General features: G+C 60.1%; 1 protein-coding gene across 2 annotated transcripts; it reads right to left on the bottom strand.

The window, feature by feature from the left end:
• Positions 1-1,347: 1,347 nt before the first annotated feature.
• On the bottom strand, positions 1,348-15,704 carry NPR1 (natriuretic peptide receptor 1). Of its 2 annotated transcripts, none has more exons than XM_032845078.1 (22): positions 14,202-15,704; positions 13,464-13,663; positions 12,937-13,050; positions 12,362-12,497; positions 11,732-11,823; positions 10,998-11,133; positions 10,683-10,767; positions 9,791-9,911; positions 9,068-9,142; positions 8,896-8,973; positions 8,398-8,502; positions 8,065-8,139; positions 7,813-7,969; positions 7,367-7,522; positions 7,025-7,193; positions 6,252-6,398; positions 5,806-5,929; positions 5,600-5,668; positions 5,188-5,362; positions 4,921-5,019; positions 2,724-2,815; positions 1,348-2,308 (listed from the first exon to the last, which is right to left on the bottom strand). In XM_032845078.1, the coding sequence occupies exons 1-22, from the start codon at positions 14,908-14,910 to the stop codon at positions 2,246-2,248; spliced, it is 3,177 nt and encodes a 1,058-aa protein (XP_032700969.1). In that variant the 5' UTR covers positions 14,911-15,704; the 3' UTR covers positions 1,348-2,245. The 2 variants fall into 2 exon arrangements, with proteins under 2 accessions (XP_032700969.1, XP_032700970.1); XM_032845079.1 differs by having other exon boundaries at positions 8,065-8,136; positions 14,202-15,703.
• Between the last annotated feature and the right edge of the window lie 1,672 nt (positions 15,705-17,376).

Raw genomic sequence — 17,376 nt, 5'->3', positions numbered from 1 at the left:
GCGAGCCTCTGTCCAGCGCCAGGCCCCGCTGGATGCCAGCGATGACGGTTGTTTGTTCGCGGACCGTACTCCGGGGAAAGCCTGCTGCCGCCCCGCACCCCTGCAGCCCTGCTGCGCAGGACAGCCCCGGAAACCGGCCTCCCGTGGGCGGCCCCCCCCCGCAGACCCCTCCCCTCGGCGATGGCTTTCCCAGGTCTTCCCGGCCCCGGGGCCTCCCCCAGAAGCAAGTCGCCCCGGGGGTGGGGGTTCTCGAGCCGCAGCAGCCCTGGGCGGCCCGCGCCTGTCCTCGCGCCCCCCGCCGCGGCCCCCGCCCCTCGAGCGCCGGCGCTGGAGCCAGGCTGCCCCGGAAGGATCTGACCGGCCACTTCCTGCAATTGTCTCTCTGGACGCCGTCCGCGGGCGGCCAGCGCTCCCCGTCGCCCTCCCGGAGCCCGGCCTCTCGGCCGTCCCCGCCCCCCAGCTCGGCCCGCCGCGCCGCGCTCCTGCGCCGCCCTCTCCGCAGCCGGCCGCGGGGGACCCGGGGTGGAGGCGGGGGGCCGGGCGTGCGCCGGCCCCGGGGCCACCCGCCGGCCCGGGGCGGGGGCGGACGCGGGCCGCTGCGCTCTGGCTCCCAGCAGGTCGAGTCTGAGGGGCAGCCCGGCGTGGGCTGGGAGCACTGCACAGCGCGGGAGGGGGCACGGCTTGCCCCTCCGCGCAGACCCCCGCGGCCCTGAAGGCAGCCCCCCCGCCCCGTCCTGGTCCCTCGGGGCGCGCGCTCCAGGAAGAGGCGCAGGGAGGTCGGGGGAGGGGCCTGTCTGCACTTGATGGATGGCACTGGAGAAATGTCTGGCACTTTCTTTCCCCGTGGGGGAGGTGAGGCTGCGGCCACCTCTCCCCCGCACTCGTTCGCATTCCTGCCCGCCTGCTCAGGAAGGGCTTGGGTGGGGCTGCAGCGGGGCGAGCTGGGAGTCATCTGGCAAACTCTCCCTCACACGGGCTTACACCGGCGTGGGAGCGGAGGGGCAGGTGGACAGTCCAAACCTCAGCCGGGGTGAGAGGGTCCATCCATCCTTCCTGGCTCCCAGGCCTCCCCACGCTGGGCGGTGTAGCAGTGCTCAAGCTGCTGTGGTCCGCAGACCTTGGGAGTCCTCAAGACCCTTTCAGTCGTCGGATGAGGTCAAGACCCCGCACAATCCTGCGAATACTTTGTGACTTGACAGGTACACTGACAGCAGGAAGGCAATGGGGGAAACTACTGTGTCTTAGCAGAAACCAAGGCAGCGTATTCTTCATTACCACACACTGGCTACGGAAGAAAATAAAAATTAAAAAGCCGGTTTTTACTAAGAATGTCCTTGACAAAAAATATGAACATGTGATTGGTTTATTATAGTTATTTAAATGCGTTAATAAGGACTTGTTTTAATTTCTAATATGGTATACATGAATAGATTTAACCCACATAAATGAAAACTCTTTGAGGTTCTCAATAATTCTGAAGGGTGTAAACAGGTCCTTGGACCAGGAGTGTGAGCGCTGCTGGGGGGGAAGTCACAGGCTGTCAGGTAGCTGAAGGGGGGTCTGAGGCCCTTTGCAGATACTGTATTCCCAGCTTGAGAAGTGGTCTTATTTGGAGTAAAGGGGGGAACCACAGCTATGTTTTCTGGGAAGCCACTCTCCTTCCAGAGACATTCACTAGAATACAGATGTGAATGGCCTCTGCTCGCAAGGGAGACAAGACATACAGGCCCACAGCCCCTCCAAGCTGCCCCTCTCCCCTGTGTACTGGATACAGTGTTGGGGGCGGAAGGGGACACAGGCGTGTTTGTGGCCCAAGTGGAGTAGGCCTAGACATGGATTCCCCTCATGGCCTTTTCCTGTTGCCTCTAAGGTGGCTCTTCCCCCTCCCGGAAGAAGTCACAGTGTACCAAGTTTGACAGAGTGCGGGGGACAGGATCCAGGAGTCCACACCCTAGCCTGGCCTGAGTCAGGATGGAGAGTGGGTACACTTGTCTCTGTGTGTGCCACTGGGCATGACTGTGTGCTTTGGTCCAGTTCCATGAACTCCCAAGTTCTCCCCAACACCAGTCCTCCTGCATAAGTTGTATCTGGTGTCTCCACTGGGTTAGCACATCCGAGTTGTTCAAACTACTTCTCCGATCCTTTGGCAATGGCAGGGCTGCTGTGGGTGAGGCTGAGGTCTGGCACCTCTCTGTTACCTCTGGCACAGGGAAGGGGGGTGTGGAAGGCCAGGAGGGGAGGTAGGTCAGCCTCGAGTGCTACTCCCCCGCTCCCCAAGGAGCCAGTAGGTCCGAACTTTGCCTTTGCCCTGGAGGGAAAAAGAAGAGGCAGTTGGGATGGGGAGTAGCACACCTTACCCACTTACCCAAATGAGAGGAGAGGCTTAGGGATGGGAGTGGGTTGGCTGCTTAAGAAAGGGCCTGGGGGGACGCCTGGGTGGCTCAGTTGGTTAAGCAGCTGCCTTCAGCTCAGGTCATGATCCCAGCGTCCTGGGATCGAGTCCCACATCGGGCTCCTTGCTCTGCAGGGAGCCTGCTTCTCCCTCTGCCTCTGCCTGCCATTCTGTCTGCCTGTGCTCGCTCTCTCTCTCTCTCTCTCTCATAAATAAATAAAATCTATAAAAAAAAAAAAAAAGAAAGAAAGAAAGGGCCTGGGGAAGGATACCCCCCCCCACCTCCCCGGGACTCCAGGGGATGGCGAGGGCAAGGGGCTTTCTTCTCTACCTTCATTTCTACATCTCCTCGGAGCTCCAGCTCAAAACCACCAAACTCTTCTAGGACAGCCTTGGTCTCAGAAGACAAGTGGATCTTCAAGGCTGGGAAGAAAAAGGGAGAAGAAGGGAAGGTGGGGTATGGAGAAATAGGAGCAGGGAAACTGGGAACCGCAGGGCTAGAAGGGTGCTCTTCTTCCTTTCTTTTGGTCTAGAAAGCCTCTGAATTCAGAGTTCCACCCCTCCATTTGGAGTCTGACCATACTGGCCTCTCCCTTAGAATTCTAGACTCTATTGTCCGACACCATGGCCACTAGTCACCTGTGGCCATTTATATTTAAATCATCTAAAACCAGGGGTGCCTGGGTGGCTTAGTCAGCTAAGTGTCCGAGTCTTGATTTCAGCTCAAGCCATGATATCTGCATTGTGCGTTCAAGGCCGGCATGGGGCTCCACACTGGGCATGGAGCTTAATATATATAAAAAAAAAAAACAACGGTCGCCGGAGTGGCTCAGTCAGTTAAGCGGCTGCCTTTGTCTCAGGTCGTGATGTCAGGGTCCTGGGGTTGTGTCCCCACATCAGGCTCCCTGCTCAGTAGGGAGTTTGCTTCTCCCTCTCCCTCTGCCTCTCCTCCTGCTGGTTCTCTCCCCCACCCCTTGTGCTCACTCTCTCTCAAATAAATAAAATCTTTAAAAAAATAATTAAGGGACGCCTGGGTGGCTCAGTGGGTTAAAGCCTCTGCCTTCAGCTCGGGTCATGATCCCAGGGTCCTGGGATCGAGCCCCACATCATGCTCTCTGCTCAGCAAGGAGCCTGCTTCTCTGCCTACTTGTGATCTCTATCTGTCAAATAAATAAATAAAAACTTTTTTAAAAATTAAAAAAATAATTAAAACTAAAAATTAAAAATTCAGTGCCTCAGTTGCACTGACCACTTTTTCTTTTAAAGATTTAGTGATTTATTTGAGAGAGAGAGAGAGTGTGAGCGCATGAGCACAGGGAGGGGCAGAGACACTCTCCTGCAGACGTCCCGCAGAGCAGGGAGCCTGACTCAGGTCTCCATCCCACAACCCTAAGATCAGGACCTGAGCTGAAATCTAGAGTCAGATTTTGTTAAGTCCTTGTTAGGAGCATTAAATTTAATGCTCACGAAGTCTTTAAACAGAATCTGGCGCCCAGGAAGCACTCTGTTAAGTGGTTGCTGTGACTCTTGTTGAACTCAATACTCATTTTAGGGCTGAGGGAACGGAGGCCTAAGGGAGGAGATACGCCCCACCTGCGAGGTCAGATCTAGGCTCCTACTCCTGACCTGGTATCCCCCACACTTCTCTTGAACTTGCCCCACCTCTCCTGGTCTGTAGCATAGTGGTCTTGTTGAGTCCTTGAACCATTTCTGAGAACAGGCTCCTTGAAGACTGACCTCAGGGAGGGGCTTTCTCCTCCTGGCTGCCCCAGGCAGTGCCCAGGGAGTATCTGCTGAGCCAGAGCCCTTGGGGCTCCCAAGTAGCCCTTCTCCTGCCTTGAGGCTTGGATGGGGTCTGCATGAGGTGCCTCCAGTGGGTCTGGGTCGTCTTAGCACCCCGAGGCCCAGCACTTGGCAGTCACTCACTACAGGTCTACGGAGTTGATTCGAGTTGAGTATAGCAGGAGGTAGAAGACAGCGGGACGCAGGACTGGGGAAGAGGGAGGGTTAGCACGCACTAGGTGCCTACTGAGAGGAGGGCCTGTGCTGGCTCTTCCACACCCTGAGACAGGTGTCACTTTGCAGATAAACAGCTGAAGCTCAGAAAAGTCGAGTGACAGTTATAACCTGGTCGTGTCATTTGGGTTTCACACATAACTCTTCTAAGGTACGTCTCTTATTCTCATCTTACAGAGAAGGAAACCGGAGGCTGGAGGCAGACTGACTCACAGCTGTGTGGGTTGTGGAGCTGAGATTCCCACCGCAGCGGCTGTCCGAAGCCCTCCAGCACATTCCGGAGGGCTCAGAGGCACCGAAGGGCAGGCTCCCCTTGGGGAACTGCTGAACACAGGCCGGAAAGACTTCGAAGCACTTGGCAGGAGGGGGCTGGCTCTCTGACAGGACTGGAGGTGATGGGCCCTCAGGGAAGCCCAGGCCGGGTGCCAGCGCCCTGGATGGGGTGCCTGCCCGAGGGGCTTTCCTCGCCCCGCCCACCCGCCCTCTCTGGCCGCCCGGGGCAGCTGCCTCACCTTCCCCGTTAGACTCCATTCTGGAGGCGGTATTGACTGTGTCTCCAAAGAGGCAGTACCGGGGCATCTTCAGCCCGACCACACCGGCGCACACGGGCCCTGCGGGGAGTGCAGGGTGGCAGCCGGGTCAGAACGCATGGTGGTTGCTGGGCAGGGCAGAGGCGGGACCGAGGCCCTTTGGGACCAGGTGTGCGCCTGTGTGATGGGGGCGGTGCGGGGGGGCCGGCCTGGGGACAGTCCCGCCCCCTGGGGTGGGTCCCCCCTCACCTGTGTGGATGCCGATCCGCAAGCGCAGCTCCTCCTGCGGCCGATGGCGGATGCGGAAGGAGCGCACGGCGTCCAGCAGCGCCAGCGCCATGCGGGCCACCTCCCGGGCGTGCAGCAGCCCGTTGCGCACGGGGAGCCCCGACACCACCATGTACGCGTCGCCAATGGTCTCCACCTGCGGGGGGCCGCCCGGGATGCACGCCCTGAGCGCCGGGGGCTGGGCCGGACCTGGTGCCGCCCGCACACTGTGGGCCCTGTCTGTATTTCCGCGCCCCCGTCCCCTGCGTCCTTGCTCTGCCTGGTCCTGGGGCTCCGGGTAACAGTCTCTGCCCGGGTTTCATGGGCCCCTCTCTGGACGCTCTCTGGCCTTCTGCCCTTCCCCGTGCTCTGACCCAGTCCATTACCACCTCACCTTGTACACATCAAAGTTATCTATGACGGCATCGAAGCAAGTGTACAGGTCATTGAGTAGGGTGACCACCTGGAAGGGAAGCCAAGGGGGGTAGGAAAGAAGGGCCCCCAGCTGGGATCGAGTGGGAACAGTGGAACCAGCAGGCAGGTCTGACGGGGTGGGGCTGCGAGGCCAAGCACACGGGCCTGGTTTCCCCGGGGCCTCACCTGCATGGGCGTGCTCTCTGCCGACAGGGCCGTGAAGCCCACGATGTCACTGAAGTAGATAGTAACACTGTCGAAGGCTTCTGCCTGGACTGTCTCCCCACGCTTCAGCTGCTCAGCAACGGAGCTGCGGGGGTCAGGGATGGGGTGGGATGGATCAGAGCACGAGGTGGGGGGATCAGAGCACGAGGTGGGGGGGATCAGAGCATGAGGTGGGGGGATCAGAGCACGAGGTGGGGGGATCAGAGCACGAGGTGGGATGATCAGAGCACGAGGTGGGGGGATCAGAGCACGAGGTGGGATGGATCAGAGCACGAGGTGGGGGGATCAGAGCACGAGGTGGGGGGATCAGGGCGGGGGGGGGGGGGGTCAGGGAAGGGGGGGGGGGGGATCAGAGCACGAGGTGGTGCGGGGGCGGGGCACAGGCGAGGCCTGGCCTGGGCCCTCACTGCGGCAGAATCTGGTAGAGCAGGGCCTCCGCTTTGCGCTTCTCCTCCAGGTAGGCCTGGGTCCGCTCCTCCACCAGCCCCTCCAGGTTGTTGGCGTACTGCTCCATGCGCGACAGCAGGTTGTCCAGGATGTTGCTGCTGTTCTCCCTGAGGCCCGGGGTGGGGGTACCGGGACACAGTGAGAGAGGAGCAACCCGTCGAGCACCCCCCCAAGCCCTGCTGTGCCCACCCTGGCACTCACCCTTCTCAGGATTCATGTCAGCCCACCCCCCAAGTGCGGTGGGGTCCCCGGAGAGGGCTGGGGTTGGGGAGCCTGGCAGGATGGGTGTGCCGGGGGAAAGGTTAGGAGGAAAGTTCCATTCATCTCTGAGACCCCAGAGTCCGGCCTGGAGAGACCTTGGCTCCTTTGTTCATCTTTGTTGAAGACAAGCAGGTTAGAAGGAGGCAGAGGAGGTGGAGAGGTGGAGGGTGGGCACACAGGCCCGCAGAAGGGCATGGGGAGGGGTTGCAGGGATGGCCAAGGGCTGGGGTGGGGGTCCCTGTGGAGGGGTGGGAGGCTGGAAGCCTGTTGGTTCTGCTCTGCTGCAGAGGAGGGGCTGGTGGGGGGCAATGTTGGCGGGGGGGGGGGGCACAAGAGGTTGGGGACAATGGGACAGCCAGGCCAGGCAGCGCTCCCAGAGGGGGGCCTGTGGGGGCCGGGGAGGTTGTGGGGGCGGGGGAGGGGCCGTGGGGGGTGGGCTGGGGCGGGGGAGGCAGGGGAAAGCGCCAACCACCTGTTGAACGTGCGCAGCATCAGGCGAACCTGCTGGAAGGACGGCCGCTCCTGCGGCTCCTCCGCCCAGCACCGCTGCATCAGCAGGCCCAGCTCCTCCAGGCCGCTCTGCAAGGCCAGCGAGGGCCGGAAGGGGGGTTGCTCCCCCCGGGTCACGCGCTCCACGATCTCTGCGCAGTGGGGAAAAGAGGGGCTGAGGGGAGGGTCCCGCCAAGGGCCAGGGAGAGCCGGTGCGGAGGGCAGGGCGGGAGCGGGCCCTGGGCGGGGAGGGCATGATTCGGAGTCCCTGGCACAAAGGCTGGTGCTATTGGGGCAGGGCTAGGGGACAGCAGGGGTCTCTCACCTTTGGGGCTGAGGTCCAAACCTTCCACGTGGAAGACACCGCTCCTTAGGGCAATCTCCTGAAGGATGATCCCGAAGCTGTACACGTCCCCTGCCTGGGAGCCTCGGGCAGGGGGTGAGGCCATTCGCAGGAGCTCAGGGGCTGTCCACAACTTTTCTGCAGGTCAGAGGTCAGGAGTCATGGGGCGAAGGGCCTTAAAACTAAGGGGTGGGGGAAGCAAGGTCCTAGAAGATGCGGCCGCAGTGACCTGGAGACATCACACCGAGTGGCACAGGGAAGCCTCGGGACCACTGTGTCAGGCTCCCCTTTGCACTGGAGGATGAACTGAACCCGGAATCAGGAAAGGCCGGCTGAGCCCTAGAGAAGCCAGACATCAGGCCTCCTGCTGGGCTGGGCTTGGAAAGTTGGGGCGGGGGGAGGGTCTTAGGGTTAGGGTTAGGGCTCACTGGCATAGAGGGTGTGGCCTTGCTCTGGTTCTGGGTCCCTGAAGCTTTCCAGCCCAAAATCAGTGATCTTGAGCACGAAGCGCCCGTCTACCACGCAGTTGGATGACTTGAGGTTGCCGTGGGAGCAAATGGCCCCACTGTGTAGGAACAGCATACCCTGGGGAATTTGGGGAGGCAGAGGCCTTGGTATTAGCGGGACCTACAATTGAGGCTCGGGAGAAGCATGCTTGGCCCCTCCCCCACACATCCCACCTTGACGATGTCACTGGTGAGAGAATACCGGAACATCCAGTCTAAGGTGATGCTCTCGTTTTCCAGAATGTCCTGCTGGGCAGTGAGAGTCAGGCATGAACCCTGGGGACTCCAGGGTGGGTTCGGAGGCAGACTGACACAAACCCGCACAGCAGGACAAAGCCTTGGATTTACTCCAGTGCATCTGCACACACCCCCCACCCCTGCCCCCAGCATTTTACAGATTAGACAAATAAAGGCCAGAAAGCGGGAGAAGCTTGCCTGGGGTCATGGCCAGTGGGGGACAGAAGCAGGGCTAAACCCAGATCTGCTGACAGTCCTTGTCCCCCTCACCTGCAAACTCCCACGGGGACAGTACTCTGTGAGGATGCAGATGTTGGGGGGGTCAGTGCAGGCACCCACAAACCTGGTCAGGTGTTCATTCTGTACATCCCGCATCTGGACGTGATAGCCAGTATCAGGAACCCGGCAGAGACCTCGCTCCTCACCAGGTGCCCCCCGCCCATTCAGGGATCCCCTCAGTCTTCTTAAGGCCCTACTCACTCTGCAGACAAAGTCTAGGACCCTGGTGATTCCCACCCGTGCTCTGAAGAACACTCCCGCCTCCCCCAGAATGTGCTCCCTGCTCACTCTGCCTTCTAACCCCTCCACCTCCCAGGGGCATCCAGTACAGCCCCTCAAGGACCCCCTCCAGGGTTCCTCCACTAGTCTCTTCCCTCATTTAGGACCCTCTCCCCTGCGCACAATATGCAAGGGTCCATTCCTTTCCTGGGATACCCTGTCGCCCTCCCATGACCCTCCCGTGGCTGCCGCCTCACTCCCCCACATTACATGCTTCAATTCAAACAGGACTTTTCGTGTCAGCTCAATGCGCTTACGATTCACACGTTTCACGGCCACGAGGTTGCCCTGGGCAAGGAATGGAGGATGTCACCAAGATGGCCCTGTGGTGGGGACTGCCCTGTGCCCTGCCCCAAGGATGGCAGTCTTTCCCCTGGCCCACCTTATAATACGCTGTCCTGGCAAACACTTGGAACTGGCCCTCTGTGGTCAACAAGGAGCCGTAATTGGAACCTCTCTGGAGGGATGGAGAGCAGGAGGGGTGGTCCCGCTGCGAGCCTCACTGCAGGTGCCGTTCTCCGACCTGGTGGCCAGAGCTCTGCCCCGCCTTAGCTTGGTGTCAGCCTGCTTCCCTCTCCACATCATAAAGTCCTTCTCTGGTTTCTTGCTTTTTTTTTTTTTTAAGATTTTTATTTATCTAGTTATTTATTTATATTTTTTAAAGGTTTTCTTTCTTTATTTGACAGAGAGAGAGAGAGAGAGAGCGAGAGCGCGCGCGCAAGTAGGGACAGAAGGAGGAGGAGAAGCAGGCTTTCCACCAATCAGGGAGCCTGATGTGGGGCTCGAGCCCAGGATCCTGGGATCATGACCTGAACTGAAGGCAGATGCTTAAAGACTCAGCCACCCAGGCGCCCCTTTTTATTTCTTTTTAATATGTATTTTCCCGTACACTATTTCTGAATCTTGAAAGCCTCCTCTGAAGGAGGCGCCGTGGGCATAATTATGATCTGAGGTCCTCTCAGAGGGGCAGTGAGACTCACCTCAGGACACACAGCAAGTGAAGGCTGAGCTGAGACTAGAACCTTGCTCTGGGCCCCACCCCCCAGGCACTGTCCCCGAGCCCCACACCCTGCCCTCCTACACCTTCCCCTAACCCTGCTCTTACCCCACTCAGGGTCAGCCGACTGCCCGCACTCCGGAGATGCCTGTCCAGACTGCTGGGCTGCACGTCTTCCCAGCGCACCCGCCACAGCTCTGAGGCCAGTTCCTTCTCCAGCTGCATCTTCCTGGGGCAGCAGACCTCTCTCTGAACCCACGTCCGATCCCCTGGCCCTGGGCTGGGCAGCTGAGCGGCCCCTCCTCTGAGCCCTGGGATCACCGCAGGTGCTGATGGGGGTGGGGGACAGGGGAGTCCCCTCCTCTACCAGCTGAGAGTCAGGGGGTGTGGGGCAAGTCCTGCCTGCCCCACGGGGACCTTGGGCAGTCACTTCATGTCTCTGAGCCTCATGTCCTTATGTCCAAGTGTCCTGATTTGGGGACTGGTGACCTCGACATTTATTTCAAAGCATTGTTATAAGAATGAAAAGAAAACAGTGTGTGGCAGCGCCTGGCACATAGTCTCAGCTCAGCCAGCACTGATCTTCCCCTCCCTGCGTTAATGTCTGCATTTCATTTCGGCTTCCCACTGGAAGGCGGGAGTGGGGCTCCCTCACTTCCCTCCCCCGCTCTGGGTTCAGCACCCCTGCTCAACAGACTGGGCCCACTGCCTCAGGGCCACCATTCCCCATCAGGTCCGCACATCTGACAGAAGGAACCACCAGCCCCCAGGCCAGAACCCACACGCCTGTGATGACCAACCGCTCTGCTCTTCCCTGGTCTCCCAGTCCCTTCCAGGCCCTCCTTCTCTTCTCCCTGTGTCCTCCGGCTTTCTAGCCTCCTTCCTTCCTCAGCTCCTGTGACCTTCCGTCACTGTCCTGCTTCTCTGCCCCCTTCCCTCCAGGTCCCTGCTGCTTCCTCCACTAGTATCACTCCCCACCCTCACTCATCCCAAGACTCACCTGTATATGAAGAAGGAGACAGTCAGAACACTGAACAGGGAGAGGCTGCCCACCAAAGCCAGCACTTCCAGGGTGGAAAAGTGATCTGCACAAGAGTCCAGGTTCCAGCAAGGGAGATTTGGGTTAGAGAGCAGGAGGAAGAAACTTCAAATAGTTAATCAGTGAACCAGGAAGATGGAAGCAGGGAGGGAAAAGGCAGGAGGACTGTCTTCAGAAAACCCTCAGTGTGGGAGAGGGGCACCTGTCTGACTCCTAAAGCAGGGGAAGAGGCAGTCCGTCTCCAGATCGGAGGCCTGGAAGGCAAGAGGCAGTCACCTTGGTTGCAAGCTGGGTCCTCATTGTCAAAGCCGCATTCGGGGGTGTCAGGAGGAGGGTGCCCCAGGGCCCAATTCAGTTTGCGCCCCGGCACAGCCATCAGCTCCTGGGAAGTCCCATTGTAGTTCAGAACAACCTGTGGGAGGGCAGCAGTGGAGGCGGGCTAGGTCTGGGGTACCGCCTCCTGTCCCCAGGAGCAGGGCTGCCTCCCACCCACCCCAAGTGGGCTTTCTAAAGAAAACTCCATGCAGAACCCCAACTTGACATTCAGGGAGTTTATAACCTTGGGCTGAAGCACATAGGAAACAGGAAAAGGCAATGTTCTCAGTCCACACTCCCAGGTCTAACGCACGTATCCCTTCTCCAGGAAGTCTTCCCTGGATGCTCTGCTCCTCAGGGCTTGTGGCCCCAATTCCTTCCTGTCCCTACTGAACGTAGAGAGCTATATGGCCCCCAGATCAGCCTGTCTCTGGCGGAGAGGGTCCTGCCTGTCTGAGGAGACATGGACTTCTGAGGGTAGGGCCATGCACCCTCCTCACACATGGGGTTCCCCAAGGGCAATGCCTATGGGTCCCTGTCATTCTGGCTGCTCCCCTGGACCAGAGCTGGGTCTCTCATCCAGGGCTCTCCAAAAGTGACGACTGAGCAGAAATGCCCTGGCACAGCTGTGGGGGAAGGCCGGAGGACAAGAGGTCAGTGCCAGCTGGCACCGTCTTCTGGGGGCATAACCTTACCCTGAAAGTGCCCGTCTCAGGATGCATATCCCAGAGGGAGAAGTCGGTCTCCCGATCTCCATTGCTGTCCATGTGCAGGTATCCTGCCACACCTGGGGCATGGGGAAAGAGGGCTGTTTGGACAGAGTGCCAGCTCAGCACTCTCCCCTGGGTCTCTCTCCCTCGGCCATCTTTGCCTTGCTCTCCAAACACACGCAATAGCAACAATGTGTTCACAATGTGTGTAATGACGAAAGGGACGTATGTATCAGCAGTAGGAATGACTGAAGTTGTGTACACAGAAGGACTTTTTTTTAAAGATTTTACGTATTTCCTGGAGAGAGAAAGCAAGAGACAGCATGAGCGGAGGGGGAGGGTCCACGGAAGAGGGAGAAGCAGACTCCCCACTGAGCAGAGAGCCCTGGCTGGATCCTCAGGGCCTGATAACCCAGACTGAACCACCCAGGCGCCCCACTTAGGAGGCCTTCTTGAGGGAGCTAGGGAAGTGGGGAAGGAGGCCCAAGGGAAGCTGTGGAGCTTCCTTATATAAGGACAGGCATGGGTGAGTAACACCCCCAAGCCTCGGCATCTCATGGCCTCCTGCATGGGGCGCCCAAAGGTAGCCTATCTCTGTCACCTCCAGCCCCTGACCTTGGAAGCTCCGGTTCCACATCCGCTGGGTGACGGCCTCCCCATCCATGACAGTTCCCCCCTGTGCCAGAGTCTCTGTCACTGCCTGGACATAGAGCAGGAGCCCGTCGTGGAAGGCTGCTGGGATGGTGTTCACCTGCGGTGGTGAGCAGAGCTTGGCTGGGGTGGGATGTACAAGGGGTGCTGAGTGGGGCATCGTGGAGGAGAAGGAGGAGATGGAGGGTCCTGGGAGCTCGCAGGGGGGCAGGAGAAAACACCTCCACAGGACAGAGATTTTTCTACTTAAAAGATGCCTCTACCAATCCCTCTGCTTCCGAATCCTGTTCGGCAGGTAGGGCAGGACATGTCATCCTCATTATACTGCGAGGATCTGAGTTTCAGAGGCTGAACAACTTGTCATCGTCCCTCTTGGTCATCCCCAGAAGTGGGAACTGGGGGAAGGGGAAGCATGGGAGGCCTGGGCATGCAGAGATGGCTAAGAGGACAGGCAGGCTGCTGGCAGAGGGCCAGGGTGGGGGTGGGGGTGGGGGTGCCGGCTGGATGTCCATGCTGGAAGGTCCCAGGATCCTTCCTACCAGGCCATCCTCCACTGTGAAGTTGAACTGCTCACGCGCCAAGTGTTTTAGCCGCTGCAGGAATTCCAAGTACTCGGGGTTACCGGGCTCTTTGTATGTGATGATCTTGGCAGCCTGAGGAAGGGGTCAATGGAGCGGGGGAGCTGGGAGCTGATCCAGTCCTCCCAGTACCCTGGGGCCCACCTCCCCCAGTGCATCTCTGCTTCGCTCAAGGTCAAAGTGGGTGGGCTCCATGTCATGTGTGAGCAGGGGACCCCGGTGAATGACTTCTTGAGTTCTGCTGGTCTGTGCTATTGGAACGCTCTCCCAGCCCAGGCCCATTCGCTCATCTTTTTAGCCTCCTGGCTCTGAAGTCTCCCAGCCCTTCAGCCACCCCTCACCCCCTCCTGCCCTTCCTCACCTGCCTCCCTGAGCAATCAAGAGCCTCTTTTCTGGAATCCCTTCAGACCCTGGGGAATCCAATGCCCAGAAACTGGGTGCCACCAGCTCCAAGTCCCACCGCCTGGGCTTACAGCCTAGACACTCACCTGAAAGGCCCGGTGGGCACTGATATCCTGCCCATCCCCCCTCTCCCAAGGCCTGTGGGGAGCAAGGCCGTGTGCACCTTGCAGGCTTTGTCCAAAGAGGTCCAGGTGGAAGAACACGTAGTCTTCCCCACTTAGACCAGCTTCCATGGCCAAAAGCATCAGAGTTCTGAAGGCATCTGGGGAGCTGCATATGTAGATAACTGGGGAGGAAAGGGGTGGTCAGAAAGAGAGAGAAGCTGGATCCTCGCGGAGTGGGAAGGAGGAACTCGGGGAAGGAAGTTCACGGACTCCACGCTGGTCTAGGCCGAGGCTGAAGGAAGGTGGAGAGGGCTGGGAGGAGTCGGTGGGCGGGCATGAGGGAAGGGGCCGAGACTGGGAGAGCCAGCAAAGGGGAGCCAAAGGTGGGGAAGGTGGGGTGAACCCGGGAGGGAGAGGAGGAGGCGGGCCGCTGGAAGAGGGACTGGAAGGGGAGAGGGAGTGTGGAGAACATGGAGGGGAAAGGCTGCTGGGAGGCGACCGAAAATGGAGGAGGAAAGGAGGGCTGGGCATGAAGCCGGGGACCTACTAAGTGTCAGGTGGCCGCAAGCACTTTCGGCTGGAGGGAGCGGTGGCACGAGGGCGGGGGCGTGTGGGAGCTCAGGACCGTGGCGAGAGCCCGCGGAGGAAGAGAGAGGAACGGAGCCTCCGGCCGGGGCTGCGGGGGAGTGGGGGAAGACCCGCCCGCGCCGCCCCCCTCACCTCGGCCTTTGCGCCTCACGGTCCGCAGCAGCAGGGTATAGTGGTCAAGGTCGCCCTCGGCGAACTCCAGGTGGTCCACGGTGATGTTGAGGCGGTCGCGCACGCGCATGTACAGCCCTTCCACCACGAAGAAGCAGGGCTGGTCGTCGCCCGGCCGGTAGGCGTAGAGCACCAGCGCCCGGCGCTCCCAGCCCAGCCGTCGGTGCAGCGCCGCCACCAAGTCGCCCAGCTTGGCGTGGCTGGGCCCGGCGCGCGTGGTCAGCGCGTACTCGTCCTTGGCCCCGAAGCCCAGCGCGGGGGCGCCGGCGGTCAGCAGCGGCACCCGCCAGTGCGCCGTGAAGCGCCCCACCGGGGCGGCCGCGTACACGCACCCGGGGCCCAGGAACACCGCGGGGCTGTGCTCCCACTTGAGGTCCACCGCGGCCAGGGGCGCGGCGGTATCGGAGCAGACGCCCCTCGCGTCCTCGCTGCTGCCCAGCACGGTGCGCACCGTCCAGCCGGGCAGCAGGTCAGGCCGCGCTCGCACCCCGGCCAGGGCCAGCTCCACGGCCGGTCCCACGCGCGCCCACGACCACGGGTACGAGGTGTTGGCCAGCGGCAGCACCACGGCCACCGTCAGGTTGCCCGCGTGGCAGCCCGGGAGCAACGGCAGCAGCGGCAGCGGGAGCAGGAGCAGGAGGGCTCCCGCGGGGCGGCCGGGGCGCAGCATGGCTTCAGCCCGCGGCTCGGCGGGCGGGCGCTGCCCCTCTGGCCTCTTCGGGGCCCTGCGGCTCAGCGGCCCGTCGCGGGCATCGGGCTGGGCACGCCGCCCCCTCCCGCTGCGTGGCTCGGTGTCGGCGGCGCGAGGGGCGCGTGGCGGGCGCGGCGGGGCAGGTGGGCGCCGGCAGCCGAGCGCCGGGCCCCGGAGGACGAGCGCGGGCGACCGCGCGCGGGCGCGTGTGTGTCAGGAGGAGCCGGCGTTCGGGGGAGAAGGATGCGAGAGGGCGCGAGGGAGGGGCGGGGAGTGGAGTGTTTGTGTGCGCGCGTGAGCGCCTGGCCCGGGAGGGTGCCAGCAGGGGCGTCCGGCCGTCCGGGGGGAACGGGGGAGGTCCTGAGCCAAGCTCCGAGCCCTTCCTCCCGCCGCTTCCCCTCCCAGACTCGGCGACTGGCGCTTTAACCCCTTCGTCCCCTCCCCGAAGTCGCGGACAGGCCCGCGCCCCCCGCCCGCGGGCTCTCCCCCGAGACCCTCCGCGCCTTCCTCTTCCGAGAGCGGCGCCCGCACAAGAGGCTTCCGCGCTGGGATCGCGAGCGGGACCAGAGACGCGCGTGGGGCCCGCGGGGGCCCTTTTGCGCCCCACCTCGTCCCTCCCCCTACCTGGTTCCGTTTGGGGAAGAGAGCTGTGCGGGCGCGGGATCTTGGCAAGAAGAGGTGCGAGTGGACGGAAGTGTGTGTGTCTGGGGGTGGACGGGAGGGCGGCGGGTTTCTGGAAGGGCGTTAAAGTAGGGGAGCCCAGGGTCCCCGTGACCCAGTCCATCCAAGACCGCCCCCACCCCCACCTTCCAGACTGAGCGGATTCTTGGAGAAAATGGGCCCAGTGGAAGGGCGGAGTTAACCCTTTAGTTCCCAAACGGTTATAGGAGCGGGGGGAGGAGAACGTGCGGTGGCTAGAGTGGGGAGGAGGAAGGGTGGTGACCTCGGGGCCGCTCCCGGAAGGTAAGCGTGAGTTTGCTTCGGGTTGAGGGGGATTGTTCAAATGGGATTTGCGGTGACGGTGGGAGATAGTGTTGGCGAGGACCGGTGAAGGCGTCCACTGGGGAGAGGGTCTGGGGGGGGGTGGTCCTTGACCGCCCGCCGCATCCCCGCGCTGTGGCATCAGTCTGCCCTCTCGTGGCCAGCGGGGGTCACGGACGCGGCTGCGCCGCCGCGGTCTCCCACCCTGCGCTGAGACTGAACCCAAGCCCTGAGGGAACTCTTCTGCCGCAAACCGACCTGCTGCGCCCGCGAAACGCTCAGGGTCTGAGGGTAAATGCACGCATCGATGTGCCTTGGAGGAGTCCTGCTCGGGACGAAGAGCCGCCATTTAATCTGACTGAGGACCACAAGGAAGGAAGGATAAATTGCTCAGAGGCTCAGATGGGACTTCCGCTTGCTTTGGGGGACAGGAAAATCTCCAGAGAAAGAATTCAGCAAAAGCAGAATGATGAGCGAGGTATTCTGCGCAGAAAGAGCAGAATACTGAATTATATTTCCTAAATCAGGAATTTTTGGAGAATTTTAGGACCATTTTTTCTTAGGGTCTAGAACAAATAGTAGCCCTGGGAGCAACGACAGACGGCAGGAATGCTTGGTTTGGCCTGCGTTCTTTCTCTATATTTGACTTCATTGCCTACACTCAGCCATCAGTAGGTGAGGGGCGCCAGCCTGGCTCAGTCAGCAGAGGGTGGGACTCTTCTTTTTCTTTTTTTCTTTTTCAAGATTTATTTATTAGAGAGACTGAGAAAGAGAATAGGGCGGAGGGAGACAGAGAACCTCAAGCAGATTCCCCACTGAGCATCGAGCCCCTCACAGGGCTCAACCCCAGGACCACCAGATCATAACCTGAGCTGAAATCAAGAGTCCATGCTTGGGATGACTGGGTGGCTCAGTCGTTAAGCCTCTGCCTTCAGCTCAGGTCATGATCCCAGGGTGCTGGAATCAAGCCTCGCAGTGGGCTCCCCACCCAGCGGGAAGCTTGCTTCTCTCTGTCCTACTCCCCCTGCTTGTGCTCCCTCTCTCACTGTGTCTCTCTCTGTCAAAAAAATAAATAAAATCTTAAAAAAAAAAAAAAAAAAGAGCCCATTCTCAACCAGCTGAGCCACCCAGGCACCCTGGGTGGGACTCTTGATCTCTGTGTTCTGAGTTCAAGCCCCAAATTGGGCATAGAGCTTGCTTGGTAAATAAATAAATAAATAAATAAAATCAGCTCATGGCATAGAGCTTGCTTGGTAAATAAATAAATAAATAAATAAAATCAGCTCATGGCACATGAGTATTTGGATTTCTGACTTGTCTTGAAATATCAGAGAGCTGGCAATAGGCAAGTCCTGCACCCCTTCCTTGAGAGGAGTCTGGCTCATCACAGTTCCTACCCATCGTGTTCACTCATTTGCTTTACCTGCCTGGCTGCTATTGGAGTTTATATTTTCAACCCTGATC

Source organism: Lontra canadensis, unplaced genomic scaffold (assembly GCF_010015895.1).
Source record: "Lontra canadensis isolate GAN:19392208 unplaced genomic scaffold, GSC_riverotter_1.0 scaffold160, whole genome shotgun sequence".
Classification (NCBI taxonomy): Eukaryota; Metazoa; Chordata; class Mammalia; order Carnivora; family Mustelidae; genus Lontra; species Lontra canadensis.
Note: the sequence above shows the minus strand (reverse complement) of the source record. Positions and strands in the feature narration are given on the sequence as shown.